The sequence below is a fragment of the Erythrolamprus reginae genome, chromosome 2 (assembly GCF_031021105.1).
Source record: "Erythrolamprus reginae isolate rEryReg1 chromosome 2, rEryReg1.hap1, whole genome shotgun sequence".
NCBI lineage: Eukaryota > Metazoa > Chordata > Lepidosauria > Squamata > Dipsadidae > Erythrolamprus > Erythrolamprus reginae.
Genome location: NC_091951.1, coordinates 353,122,527 through 353,142,205, shown reverse-complemented (window position 1 = coordinate 353,142,205; position 19,679 = coordinate 353,122,527). Strand labels below are relative to the sequence as shown.

The following is a 19,679-nucleotide window of genomic DNA, read 5'->3' as shown; positions in this document are numbered from 1 at the left end:
AACATGGAACGGAATAGAATAGATAGGGAGAGACGGAGGGACGGAAGGATGGATAGAGATAGAGATGATAGAGATAGAGATGGATGGACAGACAGACAGATGGGAGCACCAAAGACCCCTCATTTCAACCTGGAGTTACAAACCTTCTCCTTCCTTGATAGGATCTCTTTCCCGTTGTAGCCCTCACTCTTCACGACAGGATGGATCACATGCTGAAGAAGTTGCCCTTCCTGAAGAAGAAGGACAGCAAGGAGTCCCAGCCACAGATCAGCAATAATGACCTACGGCAGTGGGACAGCCAGGAAGGCCACTTCTCTGGTTCCCGCCCGTCCAGCACCTCAGCCACTCAGCGAACCACGCAGGTCTTGCCGCTGCTTGTGAAGTCTTCCGCAGTTCCGACAGAGGTCAGGAAGAAGTCTCAGCCTTCAGCGCTGCCAGATTTGTCCACCAAGACCTCTCCAAAGTCCTCCCCTCACATGGAGATCAAGCACAGCCTGAAAGAGACCACTCCCTTGCCCAAGGGACACGAGAAGGAAAAAATTCAGGGGAGACGGCGTTCCCCAGACGCTGTCCTGCCTTTATACCCAGGTACATACACTGCCTTCTGGGCCTCCACTTTGGGGCAGCCCCTCAAAGAGTGGGAGGCTGCTCTTCATGTCACACGTGGGCATTTCCTTCTTTTGTCTAGACTAGCCAAACCCAAATCCTGCAACCGTCCTTCGTCCGACAGGGAAGTTATGGTGCAGACCCCCTCAGGCAGGGGTGTGGGCTACTGCCCAGATGGGGGGTCAATGCAGTGGAGTAGCCAAAATGGAGCTCCATCCCAAAGCACCCAATTTGCACTGAAAGATGTTGAAAGAGGGGACACAATCTGAGGTTAGTTGGGGGAAAGATCAAAAGCAACATGAGAAAATATTATTTTACTGAAAGAGCAGTAGATCCTTGGAACAAACTTCCAGCAGACGTGGTTGGTAAATCCACACTAACTGAATTGAAACCTGCCTGAGATAAACATAGATCCATCCTAAGATAAAATACAAAAAATAGTTTAAGGGCAGACTAGATGGATCATGAGGTCTTTTTCTGCTGTCAGTCTTCTATGTTTCTATGTTTCTAAGAAAATGCAGGGCGTCCTGCATAAGCCACACCCACAGTGTGGTAGTAAATGTTTTGGTAGCCTTTCATTGCCCTCAGGTCAAAGAATTTTGACAGGGGGGGTCTAGGGAGAGGGTCTTCTATACCACAGCCACTTTATTAGAGAACCTCTTGCCCTCAGAGGTGAGGAAAGACCCCTCTCCCTTAGCCTTTTTCAAAGGCTACATACAAATTATAAGATTACCACATTCTGAAATTTCAAAGTCATAAAAAAGTTCCAATTGTGTGATTTTTTTGTCGCGTCACTCTCATATACCCAAATATAGGAGGGGGCCTACTGCTTCCTTTTTGCCTCTCGCCCCACCAGGGACCATATTCCAAGGCAGATAATTTTTTATAGCCAACAACTATAAGTGTAACGTATTTTTTGTTGATAATGAAAAGGAAGCAGTATGCTCCCTCACATATTTGGATATACCAAGGTGACTTGACAAAAAAAAAAATCACATGTATTCATTTCCTGGTACAAGCTGAGAAGGAGGAGTCCTTGTATAGAGGCTAAGGCTACTGCCTTACAAGGCAAAGACTGCAGGTTCAAATCCCAGTAACATATGGCTAGCTGATGAGAGCAAATAAGCTTAAAATGTTTATTTCATTTTATTTGTTTTGTCAAGTACGTATTGCTGGTATACAAAGATGTAATATTGGGTAGATCTATACTAATCTCCCTTCATTTTCATTACATGCACACACACACTCACACACTTGTATATATTCATGGGTATAGGTATGTAGGTTTCGGTAATAACGGCAGCTCCAATGATGCTTAGTTCACACCAGCACAAAGCCGAAAACACCAGCCTGAAGATGACGAGTTGTAACCTCGTTGAAATGTCGCCAATACTCTCAATCCTACATGGGAAAAGACCTGAATACAGTACACCAAGACCTACAAATCTATACCTGTGAAAATCCATGAAAATGAAAACATCTATGTCTGTCTGTCTATCTATCTATCTTTCTATCTATCTTTCTATCTATCTATCTATCTATCTATCTATCTATCTATCTATCTATCTATCTATCTTTCTATCTATCTTTTGATCTATCTATCTTTCTTTCTATCTATCTATCTATCTTTCTATGTATGTATCTATCTATCCATCTTTCTATCTATCTATCTATTTCTATTGATCTTTCTATCTATCTATCTTTCTATCTATCTTTCTATCTATCTTTCTTTCTATCTATCTATCTATCTTTCTATCTATCTATCTATCTATTTCTATCTATCTATCTTTCTATCTATCTATCTTTCTATCTATCTTTCTTTCTATCTATCTATCTATCTATCTTTCTATCTATCTATCTTTCTTTCTTTCTATCTATCTTTCTATCTATCTATCTTTCTATCTATCTATCTATCTTTCTATCTATCTATCTATCTATCTTTCTATCTTTCTATCTTTCTATCTTTCTTTCTTTCTATCTATCTATCTTTCTATCTATCTATCTATCTATCTATCTATTTCTATCTATCTATCTATCTATCTATCTTTCTATCTATCTATCTTTCTATCTATCTATCTTTCTTTCTATCTATCTTTCTATCTATCTATCTTTCTTTCTATCTATCTATCTATCTATCTTTCTATCTATCTATATCTATCTATCTTTCTATCTATTTATCTATCTATCTATCTTTCTATCTATCTTTCTATCTATCTATCTATCTATCTATCTATCTTTCTTTCTATCTATAGAGAGATAAACAGATAGATAGAGATATGTGTGTGTGTGTATCAGAGTTCATCCTCAAGATGGTTGTCTAAGCAGATGAAGACGGACATGAAACTTACGACACGTTTGACCCCTCCCTCACACACCTTTTCTCTCTCCGCTTTGAGAAGGCTTCTCCCATTGAATTGCCCATCAACCTCAGTCTGTCTCTTCTTCTCAGAACTCTCAGACGAATGCTTCCGAAGTCTGTGGGAGAGCAAGAGGCCGCTAAAAGGCAAACCAGTCAAAGAAGCCTTGGACTTGATGGATGAGAGAGAAATATTAGACACCATTTTGGACCATCTTCATGCCTCCCAGGTAAGCAGCTTGGTGTGTGTCACGGTGGACCCAGGGGTCCATCGTAGAGAGGTTGCAGAACCCAGGGCTGCCTCAGTGGAGATAATTTATCCCCAGAGTAGACAAATGTGGTTATTGAGAATTTGCTGAATTATGGGGCCCTTGGTGGAATGACCATGGAACAACCCCGGAATGAACTCCTCAACCATTTCAGACTCCACATCAACATCAAGACAACAAGGTACTTAGAGACTATCACCACCCCTGGAATGCTTCAAATCAATGGAGAAAATCTAAAGAAGGTGGACATTTTTTGAGATTCCCACCTCCAAGGTAAAGGGGACATCAATGGTGAGGTGCAAGCAAAGGTGAATGCAGCCTGAATGTATTGGCGAGAATTCACTGGTGCGTAATGGGACAGATGAATGTCAACCCATCTTGAATCTAAGATTTACAAGACAACCACCTGCCCTGTTTCACTGTAGGGCAGTGAAAGGAGAGGGGGCGGCATACAAGTCTAAATAATAATAATAATTATTATTATTATTATTATTATTATTATTATTATTATTATTATTGAATAATAATTATTAATAATAATAAGAATTATAATTGAAGGCAAAGTAGATAAGGAAAAGACCTGGTCATTGCTTACAAGTGGAACACTCAAAAAGGAGACAGAAGGACTAATACTGGCGGCACAAGAACAGGCCATTAGAACAAATGCTGTCAAAGCCAGAATTGAAAAATCAACAGACGATCCAAAGTGCAGACTCTGTAAAGAAACAGATGAAACAATCGATCACCTACTCAGCTGCTGCAAAAAGATCGCACAGACTGACTACAAGCACAGACATGATGCTGTGGCACAGATGATCCACTGGAACTTGTGCCAGAACTACCATCTACCAGTGGCAAAGAACTGGTGGGATCAGAAGCCCGAAAAAGTGGTGGAAAATGAGCAAGCAAAACTACTGTGGGACTTCCGACTTCAGACAGACCGAATTCTGAAGCATAACACACCAGACATTGTGATTGTGGAGAAAAAGAAAGTATGGATCATCGACATCGCAATCCCAGGAGACAGCAGAATTGAGGAGAAGCAGCTAGAGAAATTAATGAAATACGAAGATCTAAAAATCGAGCTGCAATGACTCTGGCATAAGCCCGTGAAAGTGGCCCCAGTGGTCCTTGGCAAGCTGGGCGCAGGGCCAAAGGATCTCAGCGGACCTTTGAAAACCATCGGAATTGACAAAATCTCCACCTGTCAATTGCAAAAGGCCGCTTTATTGGGATCAGCAAACATAATTCGCCGCTACATCACGCAGTCCTAGGTGCTTGGGAAGCGCCCGACTGGGGATGAAATACGAAATCCAGCAGAGTGATCTCGTTTGCTGTGTTGTACTGACATAATAATAATAAACAAGGAGAGAAGCAACTTAGAACTAAGCAGAAATTTCCTCACAGTTAGAACAATTAACCAGTGGAACAGCTTGCCTCCAGAAGTTGTGGATGCTCCAACACTGGAAGTTTTTAAGAAGACGTTGGATAACCATCTGTCTGAAGTAGTGTAGGATTTCCTGTCTAAGCAGATGGTTGGACTAGAAGACCTCCAAGGTCCCGTCCAACTCTGTTGTTATTATTGTTAAATTCTGATTTGGCTGCTGGAGGGACAGGCAGCCAACAGGCCACAATAATAAATGGTGATAAATCAGGTTCTCACAATTTGTGGCAGAGATTTTCCAACGGTTCATCTCAAAATGTGCCTTAGGTCCAGCTGATACAATCCAAATGGTCCGTCTTATGTCCTTCATGTCTGTCCCAGCTAGAAACGTTGAATGAATTATAATATGCCTGCTGACACAGAAAGAAAACCAACCCTCCCCTTGGGAACACACACACAAAGCTGTTCCTTCCTCTGCTCCTTCACTTTGTCACAACTTCTTTTTTGTTGTTCTTGCTGTTGTTGTCAACACAGATTTCTGCAGACCACAAACAGGCCAAGTGGAAAACAAGTGTCTCGTCACCCGCCAACCAGAAGCCTTCAATCCAACAAAGCACCTCCCAGGTCTTGTCTAAAGATAAGGTAAATGCACTGAGGTTTTACCCTTTTAGAGCTGCAGTTGTCTGAGACACAATGTCAGAAGAGGACCAACTTGCCATGGCCAACTCACCCACGAGCCACGGCCGACTCGCTGCAGGATAATCCAACAATTCAAATTATTCCCAATAATTTAAAGAATCATTTTAATGTTAGTCATCATGTTTCCCTCCATTGGTGCCCTTTCTTTTACGCTTCTGTTCCACCGTTTCTTTGATATATTAGACAGACAAATGAATAACCGAATTACAGACTTGGAAGGTGTTCTGTCGGGCTCTCTGGTAGACTCCTCCCAAAAATTCACAGGTACAAATTTCAGACACACACACGTTTGAAAATTCAAAACAATGTTCTTTATAATGAAAATTCACTTAAACCAAGCCCTCTTTTGGTATAGCCAAGAGCACTCGTCTCCAAACAAACTGGTAATTGGTACAAGTCCCTTATCAGTTCTGTGATACTTAGCTTGCAGCTGTGAGGCAATTCACAGTCCTTCTTTCACAAAGTGAAACACACTTTGCTCTGCTTTAGTTTCAAAGTGGGGGAAAATCAGCACACAAAAGGTCAAAGTCAGTAAAGCAGTCACGAAACACAACGATCAGATAATCCTCCACAATGACCAAACCCACAGGCTGCTCTTTATAGCAGCCTCACTAATGACCACAGCCCCACCCAACCACAGGTGGCCTCATTTTCTTTGACAATAATCTCTCAGTTGTTGTTGCCTATGCATCGCTCTCCGCATGTGTGGCTGTGTCATTAACTCTTGTTCTGAATCCAAGGAGGAGCTAGATAATTGATCTCCTTCTGAGCTGTCTGCCACACTCTCCTCCTCCCTGTCACTCATGTCTTCTTGGTCAGAGGAGCCTTCATCAGCAGATTCCACCGGGGGCAAAACAGGCCTGCAGCATATGGATGTCTCCCCCACATCCACAGTCCTTGGGGCAGGAGCTGGGCCAGAGCTAACCACAACAGAAGGGGGCCTTGGAGATCTTCTAGTGCAGTGATGGTGAACCTTTTCTTCCTCGGGTGCCAAAAAAGTATACGTGCATGCTATCGTGTGCACGTGAGTGCCCACTCCCATAATTCAATGCTTGGGGAGGGTAAAAACAGCTTCCCCACCCCGTGGAGGCTTGAAATGTCCTGTTTCCCAACTTCTGGTGGGTCCAGTAAGCTCATGTTTCACCCTCCCCAGGCTCCGAAGCCTTCCCTGGAGCCGGGGAAGGGTAGAAATGCCCTCCCCAATCCCCCCAGGGGCTCTAGGGAAGCCAAAAATGCCCTCCCAGAGCCTCAGCTGGTCGGCATATACATGCATGCTAGAGCTGAGCTAGGACAACAGCTCGTGTACCAGCAGATATGGCTCCACGTGCCACCTGTGTCACAAGAGCCATAGGTTTGCCATCACTGTTCTAGTCCAGCACCTTGATCGAGGAGGGAACCCTTTACCTTTTCAGGCAAATGGTTGTCCAATCTCTTCTTAAAGGCCTCCAGTGATGGAGCACCCACAGCTAATGCAATGCGCTCTACATGGGGCTACCCTTGAAGAGTGTTCAGAGACTTCAGCTGGTGCAGAACACAGCAGCATGTGCAATAACGGGTGTGCCAAGTTACGCCTATATTACTCCAACTTTACGTGTGCTGGATTGGTTGCCAGTTGGTCTCCGAACACTATTCAAGGTGTTGGTTGTCGCCTTTAAAGCCCTAAGTGTTGGTTATGACCTATAAAGCCCTTCATGGCATCAGACCAGAATATCTCCAGGATCGCCTTCTGCCGCACGAATCCCAGCGACCGATTAAGTCCCACAGAGTTGGCCATCTCCGGGTCCCGTCGACTAAACAATGTCGTCCGGTGGGACCCAGGGGAAGAGTCTTCTCTGTGGCGGCCCCGACTCTCTGGAACCAGCTCCCTCCGGAGATTAGAACTGCCCCCACCCTCCTTGTCTTTCGTAAACTCCTTAAAACCCACCTCTGCCGTCAGGCATGGGGGAATTGAGGCACACACACACACACACACCGGGCCTATACAATTTATGTATGGTGTGTTTGTGTTTATGCCTGTTTTAATAATGAAGTTTTAAAAAGTTTTTTAAATTTATTAGATTTGTTATGAATTGCTTCATTGTATGCTGTGAGCTGCCCCGAGTCTATGGAGAGGGGCGACATACAAATCAAATCAAATCAAATAAATAAATAAATAAATAAATAAATAAATGGCTCAGGGCCAGACTACTTACAGGACCGCCTCCTCCCTCAAACCTTGCTGCGGCCAGTAAGGGCCCACAGAGTCGGTCTTCTCCTGGTCCTGTCCACCAAACAATGTTGGTTGGTGGAATCTCAGGGAAGAGCCTTCTCTGTGGTGGCTCCGACCCTGTGGAACCAACTGCTTCCAGAGATCCGCATTATCTCCACCCCACCGGTCTTCGGGAAAGCCGTTAAGACCTGGCTTTTCTGGCAGACTTGGAATTAGGCTGATTGCAAAAAACTGTTTTTATTGTTGTTGTATTTATTCCGATTGTTCGCTGCTCAGAATCTGTTTGGAGTAAGCGGCATATAAATACAATAAATAAAAAAATAAACCTCTGAGGGCAAACTGATCCACTGGTGAATTGTTCTCGCTGTCAGGAGGTTTCTCCTTGGTTCTAGGTGGGTTCTCTCCTTGATAGATTCCTATCCATTGTTTCTTGTGTTGACGTCTGGTGCTTTGGAGAATAGGCTGACCCCCTCCTCTTTGGGGCAACCCCTGAGATATTGAACCCTTGCTAAGTCAGTGGGGGGAGTCGAACTCACTTAGTGACCATGATGCATGATTGGCTGCACAACTGTGGCAAAAATGAAAAGGTCACAGAATCCAGTGCCATTGACTTGGCATTTTCAGTTACAAAAATATGGACCTTTATCCATCAGCGTATAGCATGGGGTGAGGTATCATCAATATGCCGATGATACCCAGTTCTACATCTCCACCCCATGTCCAGTCAACAAAGCAGTGGAAGTGATGTGCCGGTGCCTGGAGGCTGTTGGGGCCTGGATGGGTGTCAACAAACTCAAACTCAACCCAGACAAGACGGAGTGGCTGTGGGTTTTGCCTCCCAAGGACAATTCTATCTGTCCGTCCATTACCCTGGGGGGGAAATTATTGACCCCCTCAGAGAGGGTCTGCAACTTGGGCGTCCTCCTCGATCCACAGCTCACATTACAAAAACACCTTTCAGCTGTGGCGAGGGGGGCATTTTCCCAGGTTCGCCTGGTGCACCAGTTGCGGCCCTATTTGGACCGGGACTCACTGCTCACTGTCACTCATGCCCTCATCACCTCTAGGCTCGACTACTGTAACGCTCTCTACATGGGGCTACCTTTGAAGAGTGTTCGGAAACTTCAGATCGTGCAGAATGCAGCTGCGAGAGCAATTATGGGCTTTCCCAGATATGCCCATGTTACAACAACACTCCGCAGTCTGCATTGGCTGCCGATCAGTTTCCGGTCACAATTCAAAGTGTTGGTTATGACCTATAAAGCCCTTCATGGCACCGGACCAGAATATCTTCAGGACCGCCTCCTGCCGCACGAATCCCAGCGACCGGTTAGGTCCCACAGAGTTGGCCTTCTCCGGGTCCCGTCGACTAAACAATGTCGTCTGGCGGGACCCAGGGGAAGAGCCTTCTCTGTGGGGGCCCCGACCCTCTGGAACCAGCTCCCCCCTGAGATTAGGATTGCCCCCACCCTCCCTGCCTTTCGTAAACTCCTTAAGACCCACCTTTGCCGTCAGGCATGGGGAACTAAAACACTTCCCCCTTGCCCATGTTGTTTTGTTGATTGATTGACTGTGTGCCTGTTTTTTATATATACTGTTTTTATGAGATTATTAATTTAAATTGCAACTAGATGGGTGGGCATTGGATTTGGTATTATCTACTGTACTGTTTTTTTATTATTGTTGTGAGCCGCCCCGAGTTTGCGGAGAGGGGCGGCATATAAATCCAATAAACCTAACCTAACCTAACTTATGGCCACAATTGAACTTTAGGTTGCTGCATGAGTTTGTTAAGTTACGTTGCTCAGTGGGCTTTGCCCCAATTTATGACTTTTCTTGCTCCCCGTTGGTAAGTGAATCACTGCAGTCATTAAGGCAGTCACCTGGTCGTCAAGGGAACCTGGCTTCTCCATTGACTTTGCTGGTCAGAAGGTCGCCAAAGGGGATGACATGATGACCCCCAGAGATGCTGCAATGGTCATTGGTGTGGAAAAAGGTCAAAGTCACTTTTTTCAATGCCATCGTAACTTTGAACAGTCACTAAATGAGCTGTTGTAAGTGGAGGATTTCCTGAAATCCTTTGAAGCCAAATTAAAGCCACTTCAAAAGAGACATAGAAACTCTGGAGAAGGTGCAGAAAAGAGCAACCAAAATGATAAGAAGACTAGAAACCAAGATATATGAAGAGAGGTTGCAGGAACTGGGCATGGATAGTCTAGTGAAAAGAAGGCTCAGGGGGTACATGAGAGTAGTATAGAGGTACTTGAGGAGTTGCCACAGAGAGGAGGGGATCACTCTATTCTCCAGGGCACCAGAGGGCCAGATGAGGAACAACAAATGGAAGTTGACCAAGGAGAGATTCAACCTGGAAATAAGGAAGAACTTCCTGGCGGTCAGAGCGATCAACCAGTGGAACGGCCTGCCTGCAGAGGTTGTGAACACCCCAACTCTCAACATATTCAAGAGGAGATTGGACTGACATCTGGCTGGGGGTTGTAGGGTTTCCTGCTTGAGCAGGGGGTTGGTCTGGATGACCTGCAGGGTCCCTTTCAACTCAAACAAACAAACAAACAAATACCATGCAAGCGAAACCCACCCCTGAAAAGACTTTGGGGCTTTGATCATGCAGGTATGGCTGCCACCCTGACTTTTATTTTGACCCATGAGCTGGATGGGGGAATGGCCCTGTGCTTGACCACAGCATAGTCCACTTCCGACCATAATTTCTCCTATATTTCCTTTTCCTGGCCAATGGGTGGAGCTCCCTAGGACTCACGGACTCTTTTTCCAACCTTCAGATTAACCTTTACAAATATTACGGGGTGAAACTGAGGAATTCAAGACAGAAAGACTTAGTTGAGAACCAATTGAAAAACCTTCTAAGATTTTCATGTCAAGAAGAAACAGACAGAGAGGTGAGTGGGTGTGGAGGGGGGGGCTGAGACCTCCATCTTTGTGCTCTCTGAGCTTTGTTGTTTTATTGCAGATGTTTTGGGACCCATCTAGGCAGTGAAGGGCTACCAAAGGTTTTACTACCACACTGTGGGCGGGGCTTATGCATTTTCTCTCCGTGCAAATTGGGTGCTCTGGGATGGAGCTCCATTTTCGCTTCCACTCCCACCCATCTGGTCAGCGTTCTGGATTCTGGCAGAACTTTGATTACATTGAGAATAACGCTTACTGAATGCAGGATTTTATAAACGAAAGAACTCCATTTTTATTCTCCTCTCCTCCGTATTATAAATGCAATACAGACAGTCACATTCCTCTCTCTCTATCTTTAGCAATTAGAGCACACAAACTTTCCTCCATGCCTCCTCCCTTATCTTAAGATTTATGTCTATACAGCGTAGTTCAAAGCACCAGGAATAGCTGCGAAATAATAATGAATAAGCTAACTCACTCTGGAGCTAAAACGACACACGTCCATGATGGATGACAACATTGAAAAACTCCACCCTTCTTCCCCACTGGCACCCTGACATGTCGAATGCATCACTCCAGTAATTAACCTGTTCCTCCCCTTAATATCTTTTTCCTAACACTTGCTCCCTGTGCCTTTGAACTCTTCTGAAGTGAGGGTTTAACCAGCAGTTGTCTGTCTCTTCTTCACTGGAGTCTGGACTCATAGCAACATCCTGTGGCTGGCCTCCCACCTGTTCTGATACCTGTAACCCAGGGTCTGCCACTAATTCATAAACACTATCTGTATCAGAGTCCTCAACCTCTTCAGCATCCTCCCACTGACCAGGTCTCGGTCACATCATTAGTGCTAGAAGGGAACAGGTTTTGCTGAGAGGCGGTGAAGGGAGGGGGAGGGGGAGGAGGAATAGGAGAGAAAGAGCAGGAGGTGGAGAAGGGGAGGAGAAAGAGGAAAATAAAGAATAGTGTGCAAATGTCCCCATTCACAAATATCGCTTTGCCTAGGGAATCTCGGAAACCATCCACATGGCTGCCTTTTGCCACCTCCCTGAAATCCTGGTGGCCCTGAAAGATGCTAGTAGCCACATGCAGCCAAAGAGGTCTTCTCTGACAGAAGCCACCATTGAGGTAAGACCAGAGATGGGGTTGCAGGGTCTGAAACTCAGTAAAGAAGAAGGCTGGGGAATTAATTTAAATTTATTCGACTTCTATGCAGCCCAATCCCCTAGGACTCAGGGGGGCTTACAACAATAAAAAATAATACAATAGTACAATAATTTTTAAAAAGTCGAACATCAACAGTGGATTAAAACCCTGTTATAACCCTAACGAACCCAAGAAATTCAATCTAACAAACCTACGCACCAGCCAAACATTATTTGGGGACGTCCGATGTTAGAGTTCACAGACCCCAGGCCTCTCGACAAAACCAGGTTTTAACAGTTTTTGAAAAAACAGCTTAACAGCTTTACGAACAGCTTTTCGAATTCTGGGAAGGAAAGCCCAACGTCTTTAGAAGCACTTATGCACCAGGCTGTCTGGTCTCTTCAAATTGGTGATAGATCTCAATAATATAGATCTGAAGGTCAGCAGTTCAAATCTCATCACCGGCTCAAGGTTGACTCAGCCTTCCATCCTTCTGAGGTGGGTCAAATGAGGACCTGGATTGTGGGGCAATAGCCTAGCTCTGTTAAAAAATCCTATTGCTAACATGTTGTAAGCCGCCCTGAGTCTAAGGAGAAGGGCAGCATCAAAATCTAATAGATAGATAGATAGATAGATAGATAGATAGATAGATAGATAGATAGATAGATAGATAGATAGATAGATAGATTAATTAATAATAATCTTGTCTTCTGGTGCTTTGGAAGATAGTTTGGAACCTACCCCCATTGTCTTTGTACTGACAGAGCGCCCAGAATCAGGCTCGCATGATGTTGATTCTCTGCTATGGCCAAGCAGTCCTGGGAGCCCAGACAGAGGACATGATACCTGCCATGGATGAGATCGTGACAGAGATCCTTGGCCTGTATTCCACCAAGAACAAGGTAGGCTGCTTTCCACCCTATACTTCTCTTAATGCTGAGCTCCCCTCTTCTCAGAAAGGAAGCAGTCGTGTCACAGGTCTTTCCTCCGAATTAAAATGAAATTATGGCCCACTATCACAATAGAATAGAATAGAATAGAATAGAAAATAGAATAGCAGAGATAGAATTTTTATTGGCCAAGTGAATTTGTCTTGGTGCATATGCTTTCGGTGTACATAAAAGAAAAAGATACATTTATCAAGAATAATGTGGTACAAAACTTAATTATTGTCATAGGGATCAGATAAGCAGATATGGCTTTATAGGTCATAGCCAACACTTTGAATCGTGTCTAGAAACCAATTGGCAGCCAGTGCAGTCTGCAGAGTGCTGGAGAAACATTGGCATATCTTGGCCGGCCCATGACCGCTTGTGCGGCTGCATTCTGCACAATTTGTAGTTTCTGAACACTCTTCAAAGGTAGCCCCATGTAGAGAGCATTGCAGTAGTCGAACCTTGAGGTGATGAGGGCTTGAGCGACTATGAGCAATGTCTCCCTGTCCAAATAGGGCCGCAACCTTTTCTTCCTTTCCACGCAATAACAACAGCCCTGTGATGTGTGTTGGAGTGAGGGACTGGCCCAAACTCCCTAGCTGGCTCTCACTGTCTGGGGTGATTATCCCAAGTCTCTCAGCTGGGTTTTTTCCTAAAGTGGGAGTAGAACTCACAGCCTCACGGTGATTGGCCCAAAGTTACCAATCCAGCTTGCGTACCTAAGGCAGGCCTGGAAACCAGGATGTTTTGATTGGCAGCCCCCCAGAGTCCCACCAAAGATGATTGGCTACATAAAGGTCCAAATAAATACCGTGCATCCCCTTCCTTCTGATTTCTTTTGACCCCCACCCTATTCCCACTTGGGTTTTCCAGGACGAAGGGCTGAAGAAAGCATTCATGAGGTCCGTGATCATGATCACCAAAGCTTTTGCCCACAACAGGAGGCAAGATATCCCATTACCCCATAAACAGGAATTGATCAAAAACATCATTGTAAGTGCGGGGAGGAAGGGGCTCCTGGGCGCATTTATTTTGGAAAGTGGATTTGAGTTGAATTGGGTACCAATCAATTGAGCCCAGAATGTTTTTGTTGCTAAATGGATCATCTGTTAAATGAATCCTGCCCCATTGTACCATCTGCCTTGCTACAGTGATTTATGGCTTCTAGTGTGGACATCCAATTTGGAATCTTTGTATAATGATGGAGGGTTTTTTTTATATTCTGCCAAATTTGCAATGATGCGCTCCTAACCAGATGTCTCTTAAGTAGGTATGGCACTTGTATTTCTCGTCCCATATGACCATTTCACTGCATTCCTTATCTTTCGCTAGAGTTTGGTTCATTGTCTGTTCTGCCAGACTCTCTGCACGAGCCCCTAATTAAATGCAAAGGTAGAAAAAGCAGACACACACACACGTGAAAAGTCAAGAATACTGTCTTTACCCAAAGAAAAATAGAAGCAAAACACCCTTTTGGTAGTCAAAGGGCTCACTTTCAAAGCGAACAGACTTGAATGCAGTGAAAGAAATAAGAAACAAACTCAAAGCAATTAACAAGTAGCTGTGAAGTCATCACAGCTAATCTCCTTCAAATGTTTTCCAACTCACACCTTTGACTATGTTTTAAGTTCAGAGTCCTGATAGCAAAGCACAGGGTCCTTGGAGAATCCAGAGAGTCAAGCCACATCCACTATCACGAACACATAATCTTCCACACTGAGAGGCCGGCACGCTGCCCCTTTAACAGCAGCCCTAATTAGTTGAACCCCACCCAACCACAGGTGGACTCTCTTAGCTCTTGTAATACCTCCGTAGCTGCTCTTTTCTATTCATGGCCCTTCGCCTGCGTACGTCAATAAATGCTTCTTCATCAGAGTCCAGTGAAGATAAGGAGGAGGATGAATGGCTTCCTAACGGGCTGTCTGCCATGACCCCCTCGGAGGGTCCCATTTCACAGTCACTCCCTGCTTCCGAGGCTGCTTCGCTATCCGAAGTAAAACAGGCCTCATTCACCCACATCCACTCCCACAGTCCTTGGGGCAGGAGCTGGCCCAGAGCCAACCATGACAATTGTCCATCTGATTTTCCTATTGTGTCCTTTCCATATTAGTCTTAGAGGGTTCTGGTCTGCCCACATATTAGTTTCTATTTCAATGTCTTGTACTTGTAACTTGTAACATCAAACCTTTCTAATACAGTGGTACCTCATGATACGAACGTAATTGGTTCCAGGAGGAGGTTCGTAAGGTGAAAAGTTTGTAAGACGAAACAATGTTTCCCATAGGAATCAATGGAAAAGCAAATAATGCCTGCAAATACTTCAGGAAAATCCCAAACTTTAGAAGGGAGGCAAACAGAGGGCAGGGAGGAGCAGCTAAAAGGGGCGGGTGGAAGAAGCAAGGCTCGGCTAAAGGGTGAGTGGGAAGGAAGAAAGGCAAGGGGGGCGCCCCTCCCTTTTCTTTCTTCAAAAAAGGGGGGGGAGAAACCCCTTGATCCCAGCAGCAGCTGTTTGGGTTCGTAAGGTGAAAATAGTTCGGAAGAAGAGGCAAAAAAATCTTAAACACCGGGTTCGTATCTCGAAAAGTTCGTTAGAAGAGGCGTTCGTAAGATGAGGTACCACTGTACATTTTTTTCTATAACATCTTAAGATGTTAAGGTGAATCAGGCTTCACGTGGAATAGGTCTTCTAATCTAGACCCCCTGCTCAAGCAGGAGACCCAGTTCAGACAGGTGACTGTCCATTCTCTTTTTAAAAACGTCCAGTGATGGGGCACCAGTGAAGGGCTACCAAAATTTTTACTACCACACTGGGAGCGTGGCTTATGCCTTTTCTTTCAACATCTTTCAGTACAAATTGGGTGCTCAGGGGTGGAGCTCCATTTTCGCTACCCCACTGCGCCCCCCCCCCAATCCGGGCAGAAGCCCACCCCTGTGGAGCACCCACACCTTCTGGTGGCAAGCTGTTCCAGTGGTTAATTGTCCTCACTGTGAAGAAGTATCTCCTCAGTTCCAGCTTGCTTCTTTCCTTGAGTAGTTTCCATCCGTTGCTTCTTGTCCTGCCCTCTGGTGCTTTGAAAAAGATTTGTGTGTTGTGTTAACATGACACTTGTCTGAGTCAAAAGAATGAGGTCCTAGTGCAGTGGTTCTCAACCTGGGGGTCGGAACCCCCTTGGGGGTCGAATGTCCGTTTCACAGGGGTCTCCTAAGACCAAGGGAAAAGAAAGATTCCCCATGGTGTTAGGAACTAAAGCTTCTATTCTGGCCCCTTGAAACATATTTTTACAATCCGACCAATCAGGCATTTACAGTGGGGGTGTCCCTCTGACCTTCCTGCCAATCAGCTTCAAGCTCTGTTGGGAGAATTGGTGCTAGGCTTGTGGCTGGGGGTCACCACAACATGAGGAATTGTATTAAGGAGTCGCAGCATTAGAAAGGTTGAGAACCACTGTTCTAGTGGGACCATTTAATTCCCAAAGTGGGGGTGCACCAACGCTGGAGGTTTTCAAGGAGAAACTGCACGGCCAATGTCCAGAATGGTATAGGGCAGAACTGTCCAATCTTGGCAACTTTAAGAGCTGTGGGTTCAACTCCCAGAATTCTAGGAGTTGTAGTTCACAGGTGGTAAAGAGGCCATAGTTACCTATCCCTGACGGGGACACTTCAAACTGCCACAAATACAAAGCTGGTTGCCAAGTGACCAAAATATGATCATATAATCGCTGAGGAGGAAACACCTTCAAGAACTTCAAATCTGGATCATAAGTAGTCCTTGGGTATTAGAATGACAGAGTTTGGAAGGGACCTCAGAGGTCGTAGTCCAACCCCTTCCTTAAGCAGGAAAGCCTACATCACTGGTTAGCCAACCTCTTCTTAAAATCTTCCAGTGTTGGAGGATTTACAACTTCTGGAGGCAAGTTGTTCCATTGTTTAATTGTTCCGTCAGGAAAATTCTCCTTAGTTGTAAGACGGATCCCGGAGAGATCCGTCGTTACTTTTAAACGTTGGCAAAGCAGCCAGTTGTAAGTTGAGGGCTTCCTGTGTCAACGAGAAAAGGCATAGGGATGGGAATAGGACCAGCTGGATGGTGGCCATATCTCAGGAGCTTTCTTCGATGCGTTTCCTTCTCCTTACAGGAAGTCATTGAAGATCAGCCCACGAAAGCCTTGTCCATTGTGCTTCTCCATCAAGCGATCGTCACTATCACCTGCATCAGGTACGTACCTGCACCGTCCTCATTTTATTAATCATTTATTAATCAGATTTGTATGCCGCCCCTCTCCGCAGACTCAGAGAGGCTAACAACAATAAAAAGACAATGTAAACAAATCTAATATTAAAAATAATCTTTAAAAACCCCAATATAAAGAACCACCATCTCCTCACCAGCTAGGTAGGAACTTGGAGTTGGACCTGTTAAGCGTTAAGGAGTGTGCAGAGAGACCCTTGATTTGATTTGATTTTATACTTTTATTTTATTTTATCATTCATTCATTCATTCAGTTTCTAAGCCACCCTTCTCCTGAGCCTCAGGGTGGCTTACAGCAAAAATTAGATAGATAGATAGATAGATAGATAGATAGATAGATAGATAGATAGATAGATAGATAGATAGATAGATAGATAGATAGATAGATAGATTTTTAATTGGCCAAGTGTGATTGGACACACAAGGAATTTGTCTTGGTGCATATACTCTCAGCGTACATAAAATAAAATATACATTTGTCAAGAATCATGAGGTACAACACTTAATGATTGTCATAGGGGTCAAATAAGCAATGAAGAAGCAATATTAATAAAAATCTCAGGATATAAGCAACAAGTTACAGTCATACAGTCAACATGTTTAGTAGAGTGATGGCGTTCGGGAAAAACCTGTCCTTGTGTCTAGTTGTCTTGGTGTGCAGTGCTCTGTAGCGACGTTTTGAGGGTAGGAGTTGAAACAATTTGTGTCCAGGATGTGAGGGGTCAGTCAATATTTTCACCGCCCTCTTTTTGACTCGTGCAGTATACAGGTCCTGAATGGAAGGCAGGTTGGCAACAATTATTTTTTCTGCAGTTCTGATTCTCCTGTGAAGTCTGTGTCGGTCTTAATGCAAACATGTTAGAAATCTAAGTTAAAATACAATCTGAAGACATCAATACTTAAAATTGATCCATCACATTCATCACATCATGCACCATACACTCAATCCTTGGCCACAGCTAGTTACCTTGGCCCCCCAGTTACCAAGGATACACAAAGAAAACGTGGAGGTGACAGCTATCCAGTTGATAGCCCAGAGATGAAAGTTTAGATGTGAGGGGTCCTTGATTTTCTCTCAGCGTGGCAGTTTTCTTGCAGACATTTCATGACCCATAGAAACATAGAAGACTGATGGCAGAAAAAGACCTCATGGTCCATCTAGTCTGCCCTTATACTATTTTGTGTATTTTATCTTAGGATGGATCTATGTTTATCCCAGGCATGTTTACATTCAGTTACGGTGGATTGACCAACCACGTCTGCTGGAAGTTTGTTCTACTCTTTCAGTAAAATAATATTTTCTCACATTACTTCTAATCTTTCCCCCAACTAACCTCAGATTGTGTCCCCTTGTTCTTGTGTTCACTTTCCTATTGAAAACACTTCCCTCCTGAACCTTATTTAACCCTTTCACATATTTAAATGTTTCGATCATGTCCCCCCTTTCCCTTCTGTCCTCCAGACTCTACAGATTGAGTTCATGAAGTCTTTCCTGATACGTTTTATGCTTAAGACCTTCCACCATTTTTGTAGCTTCTCTTTGGACCCATTCAATTTGATCAATCTCTTTTTGTAGGTGAGGTCTCCAGAACTGAGCACAGTATTATTCCAAATGTGGTCTCACCAGCGCTCTATATAGCGGGATCTCAATCTCCCTCTTCCTGCTTCTTATACCTCTAGCTATGCAGCCAAGCATCCTACTTGCTTTTCCTACTGCCCCACTGCACTGCTCACCCATTTGGAGACTGTCAGAAATCACGACCCCTAAATCCTTCTCTTCTGAAGTTTTTGCTAACACAGAACTGCCAATGCAATACTCAGATTGAGGATTCCTTTTCCCCAAGTGCATTATTTTACATTTGGAAACATTAAACCTCAGTTTCCATTGTTTTGACCATTTATCTAGTAGTCTACCCAGCTAGGTAACATCATTACTGCTAGAAGGAGGGAGGGAGGGGGAAAGAGAGAGAGATGGAATTTTGCATCCAGTTTTGGTCGCTGCAATGTAAAAAAGATATTGAGACTCTAGAAAGAATGCAGAGAAGAGCAACAAAAAGGATTAGGGGACTGGAGGCTAAAACACGAAGAACAGCGGCAGGAATTTGGCATGGCTAGTTTAATAAAAAGAAGGACCCGGGAAAGATGAAAGCAGTGTTCTGGTCTTTGAGGGGTTGCCACAGAGAGGAGGGGTGTCAACCTACTCTCCAAAGTACTTGAGAGCAAGATAACAAGCTATGTATGGAAACTTATCAAAGAGAGATCCAGGAGAAATTTCCTGCCACCGAGAACAATCAATCAGTAGAAAGGTTTGGCTCCAGCACTCGAGGTTTTCAAGAAAAGAGTGGACAACCATATGACTGGGATAGTTTAAGGAAATGGCCATCAAGTCAGGATTGGCATAGAAGACCTCCAAGGTCCTCAAGACCCCCACTGCAACAACATTGCTAAGAAGGCCTCAAGAGTTGTTGATCTAATCCTACGTAGCTTCTGCTCTGTCAATCTCACACTACTTACCAGAGCTTACAAAACCTTCGCCAGACCCATCCTCATATACAGCCCATCTGTTTGGAACCATGTCGCATCTCGGACATTAACACCCTTGAAAATGTCCAAAGATACTTCACAAGAAGAGCCCTTCACTCCTCCACTCGAAACAGAACACCCTATGAAACTAGACTTACAATCCTGGGTCTTGAAAGCTTAGAACTAAGACGCCTCAAACATGATCTAAGTATTGCCCACAAGATCAAATGCTGCAATGTCCTGCCTGTCAAAGACTACTTCAGCTTCAACCACAACAACACAAGAGCACACAACAGATTCAAGCTTAATATTAACCGCTCCAAACTTGACTGTAAAAAATACGACTTCAGTAACCGAGTTGTCGAAGCGTGCAACTCATTACCG

At 44.4% G+C, this 19,679-nt stretch overlaps 1 protein-coding gene across 1 annotated transcript in view; it reads left to right on the top strand.

Annotated features, from left to right (window-relative positions):
* LOC139159626 (maestro heat-like repeat family member 5) overlaps positions 1-19,679 on the top strand; it is a 62,311-nt gene that overhangs the window by 1,379 nt on the left and 41,253 nt on the right. Inside the window, exons 2-9 of the mRNA XM_070736926.1 lie at positions 162-588; positions 3,056-3,192; positions 5,150-5,257; positions 10,322-10,438; positions 11,451-11,590; positions 12,358-12,493; positions 13,400-13,519; positions 16,660-16,739. Coding sequence (XP_070593027.1) covers positions 162-588; positions 3,056-3,192; positions 5,150-5,257; positions 10,322-10,438; positions 11,451-11,590; positions 12,358-12,493; positions 13,400-13,519; positions 16,660-16,739 — 1,265 coding nt within the window. The remainder of the gene's footprint in view (positions 1-161; positions 589-3,055; positions 3,193-5,149; positions 5,258-10,321; positions 10,439-11,450; positions 11,591-12,357; positions 12,494-13,399; positions 13,520-16,659; positions 16,740-19,679) is intronic.